Source organism: Lontra canadensis, unplaced genomic scaffold (genome assembly GCF_010015895.1).
Source record: "Lontra canadensis isolate GAN:19392208 unplaced genomic scaffold, GSC_riverotter_1.0 scaffold1, whole genome shotgun sequence".
NCBI lineage: Eukaryota > Metazoa > Chordata > Mammalia > Carnivora > Mustelidae > Lontra > Lontra canadensis.
In genome coordinates this window covers 117,665,514-117,674,468 of record NW_022630995.1, presented here as the reverse complement: position 1 = coordinate 117,674,468, position 8,955 = coordinate 117,665,514, and the positions used below count along the sequence as shown (strand labels likewise).

Below are 8,955 nucleotides of genomic sequence, written 5' to 3'. Positions count from 1 at the left end.
GCAGAGCCCCACACTGAGCTTGACCTCACCACCCATGAGCTCATAAGCTGAGCCAAAATCACCAGTCTGCCACTTAACCCACTAAGCCACCCACAGGCCCCTCTAGGTAGAATTACTTTCAGGTCATTCTCAAATAGACATCCTTGAATACACTTATTTGTATTTTTTTCTTTTCTATTTTTTTTTCCTTTTTAACTTTTCCAAACTCTACTATATCTTTCAGAAAATCTCTTAAAAATATAATTTAATGAAGCAAATGATTTTTAAATATGACTTTTTAACTGTAAGAAAGATCATTTTATTTTAATAGATGTATTGAATCTTCGTGCTAATGGCTAAGAGTTAAAATTAACATTTGGCCTAGACATATGTTAAAAGTTCTATTTAGTTGTATCCATAACTTATTTTACTGTGTTAAATCGATTGTCTTTATGAAATGATATACATGGCTTGCTACCTTCCCTTAAGTAGTAAAGTGAACATATGTCACATAACAATGTGTTATCTCTCCCATTCAGTCGGGATAATTTATATTCAGTGTCTCAAAGTAAAACCATTCAGCCCAAACTGAGCTCTCGTGCAAACTATAGTATTTTCTTCCAAGAAATTAGCTTTTTTCTTGGGATAAACCCTTTTGTAATATTTGATTCCTTCTAGTTGGTTTTAAATCACTTTGTATTATGACCTCTTCTGGTACACTAATAAAAATAAGAATATGCACAGAGGGGCACCTGGGTGGCTCAGTGGGTTAAGCCTCTGCCTTCGGCTCAGGTCATGATCTCAGGGTCCTGGGATCGAGCCACACATCAGGCTCTCTGCCCGGCGGTGAGCCTGCTTCCCCCTCTCTCTGCCTGTCTCTCTGCCTACTGTGACCTCTCTCTCTGTCAAATAAATAAATAAAATCTTTTAAAAAAAATAAGAATATGCACAGAAATGTGGGTTTTCTTTCACTCCTTTGATGTCCCTCTTGTGGTTCCAGCTGGCTCTTCCCTGACTTTCTGTGTTGTCCCTTCCAGGTCATCACCCTGTGGAGTCTTGCTGCAAACCTGTCCTCACTCCTAGTAATTCATTCTCCAAGGTAAGGAAAACGCCGCCTTCTTTGTGTCATACTTCCTTAGCTATGTAACAAACGTGTTTGTCTTGAACCAAACTGATTTCACATTTGAATATTTGCCTTTTTTAGATACATGTTGTGAAAGTTGGAATCTATTTTAGTGAACTCATGGCCTTGCTAAGGAAAGCACACAGTGAAAAACCCCCACACAAGTAACCCTCCAATATTTGGCACATATTTAGGTCTTATATAAGCTAATTACTTGTACAGATAGCTTTAGTGCTGGGATTTTTTTTATTAATGTGCACAATTCTTTTGGTTGTGTCTTACTCCCCAGGAGAGAAGAACATAATTAAGAGCAGAACTGGTCCTTTGGGTTAATGTTGACCAGCAGTGACTCTCAAATGACAGTTCTGTACTGCCAGGACAGATGGCACTGACAGAAGATATAGGCTTATTTGCTTTTTAAAAGACATGGGAAATGCTTTACCACATAATCAAATGTAAGAACTTAATTATTTAAGATTAGTGCAGAAAAATCTGGAGGTGGTTTAACAAAACTGCTTTAATACGTAACTAAATTCCACTTCGAGCTTTTTCTTTAAGGCCTTACATATGCCCATTTGTTTGGTTAGCATTTCTTTTTAAGATTTTCTTCTGGCATGTAATGTACATTCTAAAATGATCCCAGCTGGGTCTTCATTTTGTGGAATTGTTTAATCCCACACACATCCCATACAGTCTGTTCTGAACCCCACTATCTGAAAGTCTTTCCATGTAAGATCCAGGGCTGAGGCGTTGGTCCCCTAGGAATCTGAAAAACCTATCATCTCAACAAGATTTCTGGGTAAGAGCTGGATTTAGTATAGTAGGAAAATTTGGTGTCCAGAAGGTCAAAATTCTATGTCTTTCAGCTCACTGGTCTAGCAAATCCTGAAAAGATATTGTAGTAGAAGAATTATTAGGCAGAAATGATTGGGACACAAAAATAATTGAGATAGAGCAACACCCACTATTCTCTGTTTGTTCTAAAGGTCTGCAATTACACACAGCTGGACCACCTGAATTTTCATGCATTTCTAGTGTTAGTCATGCTGTATCATGTTCATTTTCTTTTTAAATATCAGCATGTTGTTGAAAGGGATGGGGAGAATTTCTGTTTAAATTATATAAAACACTTAAAGCTAGGACCTTTGTTATTCATGGTTGCAAACATTTTTTGTTGGAGTTCAAATATTCCAGGAAGTTGTTCAAACAATGTTCTGTCCTTGATGCTAATGTCTGTACTATGAATTTCTCAAAAAGATTAAAGTTTCACAATCCAGTAAAACTTGACATTATATAAACAGTAGTTATAAAGAAACAATTCTGTTGCATCTACCATTTCTACTTTTGTCTTGATGAAAAGAGTAAGATCTTCAGAGCAAACCATCTTTTATTTATATATATTATTTTAATTTATTCTAGTCATTAATGATGCATTTTTGCTCAAATCAGTTTTCTTTCAATAGGCCATGTACCATGAAGTGTTCACAATTTACCATGGAATTAGAAAGTTACATTCTATTCAATAACTACAGTTATGCACCCGTTGTTACTTTTCTTAAATTGAGATGAGATTTAGACTAGATTTGAAAGTCTTTTTATACCCAGCAGTTGACCAGAATGCTAACCTAGAGTCTGTCCAAGTCACAGCATCACTAATACTTAAAAGACGATTTTTTTTAAGATTTTATATATTTATTTGAAAGAAAGAGATATCACAAGTAGACAGAGAGGCAGGCAGAGAGTTGGGGGGAAGCAGGCTCCCCACCGAGCAGAGCGCCCGATGCGGGGTTTGATCCCAGGACCCTGAGATCATGACCCAAGCCAAAGATAGAGGCCCAACCCACTGAGCCACCCAGGCACCCCTAAAAGACAATTTTTTTTCCCTTTCCCTCAACTTCTAAGTTTAGTGATCCTATAAAACTTTCCTAAAAAGTTATATGAAAGATAAGTCCCATAAAATATGCCTCAAAAAAAAGATTTCTGCAGTCAAACAGATTTAGGAAATACTACGTAATAAAGTTTTCTTTAGCAACTCAAAATTTGTAATAGTAAACATTGTGAGAATTCTTGGCATAAAAATAATGATTTCATGTTATGTATAATCTGTTTCCGGAGATTTTTGGTGATGGATAGTCCCATCCTCTTTGTACATTCCATTGTACCAATGTTTCCTAGAAACACTGATCTATTATGGGTAGATATAAAATCTATTTTATACTAAGAAAGAGGGAGAGAAGGACATGGTGGGGTAATCTACAGTCCCTCCCTAATCCTAGAAATTAGTAAAATATAAACTAATGGTTTGCTCTGGTTTCATACCTTAGGTTAATGGGGAAGAAATAACTGAAGTTTTGTACCCTGAAGGAAAATGCTCTACTTATCAAATGAAGGGATCCGCAAACTTGATTCTCTCCAAAGGTAGTTTTCCACATCAATCATCCAGTTACTCTAAATGCCCTAATAATTCAGGTAATAAAGAGATATTAGCTATTGGGCATACATATTTCTGTAGTGTAAAAAGGAAGGACTGTTGTTCAAAGAAATAAAAGAACAATGTAAAATTATTGTTAGTGGCATTACTGTACAAATGTCCTGTACTCATTCTCATCTCTAATATTAAAAATATTTTTAAATGTTAGAAAAGACAGCTGTTTTTGTTTGATAGTGTTGCTTATATTCTTTGAAACAGCAATTCACCTAATAATTTAGAAAATGTTTCTTGAGTATGTTTGGGCTGCTTTCTTATATCCTTAATCTTTGTAAATTTTATTTCTTTTTTTTTTTTAAGAGAGAGCATGTGTGCAAGAGCACACATGGCGGTGGGGGGGTTGGGCAGAGAGAGAGGGAGTGAGAGAATCTTAAGCAGGCTCCACCCCAAACACAGTGTGGGACGTCGGGGCTCCATCTCATGACTCCGATATCCTGACCTGAGCCGAAAACCAAGAGTTGGACCCTTAACCAACTGACCCATCCAGGCGCTCTTGTATATCCTTAATCTTTGTAACATAACTTCTTTAGTTGAGTTTCTTTCATAAATTAATAATTTGGGATTAATTTAGGAAAATAAGCATTAGTTTATTGCTTCACAGACATAGATTTTGGTTTATTCTTTTTAAGTTGTATTTGTGTGGTCTTTCGTCATGGCAGCCAGAGTCGTGCTGGGACTAGAAATGACTAGGTTCCACGAGTGTAAACTGCTTTTCCCGTCCTGGCTGCTTTTCAAAGGCGAGGCTTAAAATCCAAAAGACGTACTATCCTTGATTTGACTGACACAGTGTCTCTTTCTCATGTCAGTATTTTTATAGTAAAATCTCATGTGAATTCCTGTTTTCCAAGAATCTAATGTACCAGAAGATGATATCTATGATGATCCTCAAGAAGCTGAAGTCATTCAGTCTCTGCTGGATGTTGTGGATGAGGAAGCCCAGAATCTTTTAAACCAAAATAACGCAGCAGGAGACACCTGTGTTCCAGGTAGATGAACCAGAGGAAAGAAGTCAGTATACTAAGGAATACAGAAAGGCCTCTGGGGAGCATTTTAACTCTTTTTGGCCCATTTATTTCTCTTCCAGGCTCATTGAAAACCAATGGGAAGTTATCTGAAGAGAGAGCAGAAGACACAGACTGTGATGGTTCACCGTTACCTGAAGATTTTACAGAGGTAAGGATGATACCTAGATAAACACTCTAGGATGCTGTATCTTGTTAGAATTATGTATCTCCCTACTGAAAGCTTGCTTTCTCTGCGGAGGCCTTCCCTCTGCCTCCCCTGCCTCCACCGTTTCCGATTTCCCAGCACTGCTCACCCCCTGCCTTGACCCTGGCATTCACAGGTTTATATTTATCTGTCTTGTTCCCGTAGACATTTGAGTTTGCAGCCTGTGGTCATGTGCTTGGACTGCCATCGCAAAATACCACCGACTGGGTGGCTTAAAGTACAGAAATTCATTTTCTCACAATTTTGGAGACTGGAAGTCCAAGATCAATGTGCCAGCAGGGTTGGTTTCTGATGAGACCTCTCTCTTTGGCTTGCAGATGGCCAGCTTTTCATTATGTCCTCACATGGCCTCTGTGTTTGTGCACTCCTCGTATTTCTTCCTTTTCTTACAAGGGCACCAGTCCTGTTGAATTGGTGCCCCATCCTTATGACCTCATTCAGCCTTAATTACCGCCATAAAGACCTTATCTCCAAACATTGTCACATTGGGAGTAGGGCTTCAACCTCTGAATTCTGGGGGAATCACAGTTCAGACCATAACAAAGTCTTTGCTTTAACCAGTTATAAAATATGTAATTAAGTAAAATTTCATTCACAATAGTTAAAAACAAAAAAAACTATAAGCATAAATTCAACCCAAAATGTGTAAGACCTATATTACAAAAACTTTAAAGCTCTGCAAACAAGCAAAAGAAATATTAAATATTTCTATTCTTTTTACCTAAAGTTTAAATTCTCCCTAGATTTACCCATAAATTAAATACTGTCTCATAAAAATCTTCCAACTTTTTTTTTAATGAGAAGCAGAGTGTAAAAAAGGAAAAAAAATAAGAAAGTAAAAAAACAAATTCAAGAAAGGAGGAAACAAAGTACTGAGATAAATGATATTAAATTTCACTTGGAAGAAATTAGGATGTAAAACTATCCAGTACAAATCTAAAAATTAAGGCTAAGGGGCATCCAGGTGGCTCATGAAATTAAAGGTCTGCCTTCAGCTCAGGTCAAGAATTCAGGGTCCTAAGATTAAGGCCGTGCATTGAGCTCCCTGCCCAGTGAGGAGTCTGCTTCTCCCTTTCCCTTTGTTCCACCCTACCATGAGAGAACTCACGCTCTCTCTCAAATAAATAAAGCTTTAGTTAATTAATTACTTAATTAACGTTCATATCATATAGTTACTCTACCACCAAAGTACAGTTAGATCCCAGAAATTTGCACCTTGAGAATTGAAGATGTTTAAGACCAAACATTTTGGGTCAGTCTATCCTTAAAATTAATAAATTGACACTTGAATATATGAAACTTCTGCTTCAGAAGAGATTTTAACTAAGAGTAAGCAAAACAAAGAAAAGTAAAAAAACAAATTCAAGAAAGGAAAAGACAAAGTACTGAGATAAAAACATGAAGTTTCATTTGTACCAAATTCTAAATGTGTTAAAATCACTGTGGAATTTATATTCAGAAGCAGACAAATTCAGAAAAGACAAATATGACTAACCTCGATAGCTGCAAGGAAGACTAAGCCAATATTCTGGAAGAGTTTTCTGTTTCATCTTATATTTCTAGAATAGTGCCTGTATTGGAGTAATTTTAAGTTTCTTTTCTTTCTTTTTTTTTTTTTTTTTAAGATTTTATTTATTTATTTGACAGAGAGAGAGATCACAAGCAGGCAGAGGGGTGGTGGGGAAGCAAGCTCCATGCTGAGCAGAGAGTCTGATGAGGGGCTCAGTCCCAGGACTCTGAGATCATGACCAGAGCCAAAGGCAGAGGCTTTAACCCACTGAGCCACCCAGGTGCCCTAATTTTAAGTTTCTTACAACTTCTGAAAATATTCAGTTTTTCATAAGTGCATCTCTTCGGGATCACTGTAAACGAATTGCAGATTATTTACTGCATCAGTTCTTTTTTTTTTTTTTTTTTTTAGATTTTGTTTATTTATTTGACAGACAGAGATCACAAGTAGGCAGAGAGGCAGGCAGAGAGAGAGGGGAAGCAGGCTCCCTGCTGAGCAGAGAGCCCAATGCGGGGTATTTGGGGCTCAATCCCAGGACTCTAGGATCATGACCTGAGTCAAAGGCAGAGGCTTTAACCCACTGAGCCACCCAGGTGCCCCAGCTGCTTCAGTTCTTAACAGTGTATTCTATAACGCTGGAAGCTTTGTGGGTTGTTTTTTTTTAGCTTTTATTATTGAAATATAGTTGAAATACAATGTTATATTCATTTTAGTTATACAACATAGTGATTTAACAATTGTATACATTATTCAGTGCTTACCCCATTAAGTATAATTTATCACCTGTAACCATACAAAGTTATTACAATATTACTGACTCCATTTCCAGTGCTGTACTTTTCATCTTCATGACTTACTTATTTTATAACTAAAAGTTTGTACCTCTTAATCTCCTTCACCTGTTTTGCCCATACTCCCACCCCTGTCCACTCTGGCAACCATTTGTTTGTTCATTTATTTTTTAGATTCCACATCTCAGTGAAATCATGATATTTGTCTTTGTCGTATTTCACTTAACATGATACCCTGTTGGTCTATCCATGTTGTCACAAATGCCAAGATCTCATCTTTTTTATTCCTCTGTTGGTGGATACTTGGGTTGTTTCCATATCTTGGCTATTGTAAATAATGCTGCAGTAGGGGCACTGACTGGCTCAGATGGTAGAGCATGCAACTCTTGATCTCGGGATTGTGAGTTCAAGCCCCATTTTGGGTGTAAAGATTACTAAAAAAAAAAAAAAAAAAAAAACCTGCCGCAAACATAGGGGTACTTCTTTTCAAATTCATGTTTTCATTTTCTTAAGTAAATACCCAGTAGTGGAATAAATAGATTATATGTATAACCCTGAAAGTTTTAGGGTTTTAACCCTATGGGCCAAAAGTTAAGCTACTAATCATTGTATTATGAAGAGTGTAATATAATCTACAGTTATTTGTCACTCAGCTGTAATTTGTCACTCTATACTTGACTACTTCTTAATGAAATACTTAGGTCCCATGTCTGAGTCTTATTTATGGATGAAGGAATGAATGCCAGTCATATACATAGTGTAAATTATCAAGTAAACTTTCAAAACTATTCATTTAGCTATTACTGAACTTGTTTGACTCTGATTAAGCTGGGGTAACAGGGTAAGAAGGTATGTCACGGTTTCTATCCTAAATTTGCTTGTATGGTCTAGTAGTCAACTTGGGAGTTGTACACATGTAAATAAATAAGTGTAATTTTTTTTTAAACTATAATAAAAACATGTCCTGATAAATGTTTATATAGGATTCAGAGTGTTTTATTTATTTCTTTTTAAAGATGTTATTTATTTATTTGACAGAGAGAGAGATCACAAGTAGGCAGAGAGCCGGAAGCAGGCTCCCTGCTGAGCAGAGAGCCCAATGCGGGGCTCGATCCCAGGATCCTGAGATCATGGCTTGAGCTAAAGGCAGAGCCTCTACCCACTGAGCCACCCAGGCGCCCCTCACAGGGTGTTTTAAAGAACAAGGGAATAATAGCGACCATACAGGCATTTGTTAAAATAATTGCTAAGGTAATTTGTCCTACTAAAGATTGAAATGGGGGCCCCTGGGTGGCTCAGTTGTTAGGCGTTGACTTCAGCTCAGGTCCTGATCCCAGAGTCCTGGGATCGAGCCCCACGTCGGGCTCCCTGCTTAGCTGGAAACCTGCTTCTCCCTCTCCCACTCCCCCTGCTTGTTTTCCCTCTCCCACTTTGTCTGTCTCTGTCAAATAAATAAATGGAATCTTTAAAAAAAATTTTTTAAAAAGATTGAAATGTAAGATTTATTAACCATGTAATAATGAAATTTAGCATATTCTTCTAGTTGTAGCAAATTGCTCCTGCAGTATTTGGGTCTCTGAGACATCATACTTCGTTACAATACAAGCTGATTGATCAATGTTCTCCATGGAGAGAATCCTCACTTTAATAATAAAAGGGAAAAATAATTTAATACATTGAAAATTGCTAAGACATTTCTGAAGAGCCCATTTTCAGATTTTAACACTGAAGTAGTGTAGGGCACCTGGGTGGCTCAGCTGGTTAAGCGTCTGCCTTCAGTCCAGGTCATGATCTCAGGGTCCTGGGATCAATCCCCAATCAGGCTCCCTGCTCA

General features: G+C 37.3%; 1 protein-coding gene across 12 annotated transcripts in view; it reads left to right on the top strand.

Annotated features, from left to right (window-relative positions):
• PTPN13 (protein tyrosine phosphatase non-receptor type 13) overlaps positions 1–8,955 on the top strand; it is a 204,879-nt gene that overhangs the window by 177,886 nt on the left and 18,038 nt on the right. For 7 of the 12 annotated variants that reach the window (XM_032862136.1, XM_032862218.1, XM_032862145.1 and 4 more), the window contains 4 exons: positions 1,017–1,078; positions 3,427–3,571; positions 4,439–4,576; positions 4,675–4,763. In XM_032862136.1, the coding sequence (XP_032718027.1) occupies positions 1,017–1,078; positions 3,427–3,571; positions 4,439–4,576; positions 4,675–4,763 (434 nt within the window). The remainder of the gene's footprint in view (positions 1–1,016; positions 1,079–3,426; positions 3,572–4,438; positions 4,577–4,674; positions 4,764–8,955) is intronic. The other 5 variants (XM_032862233.1, XM_032862200.1, XM_032862191.1 and 2 more) reach the window with 1 other exon arrangement.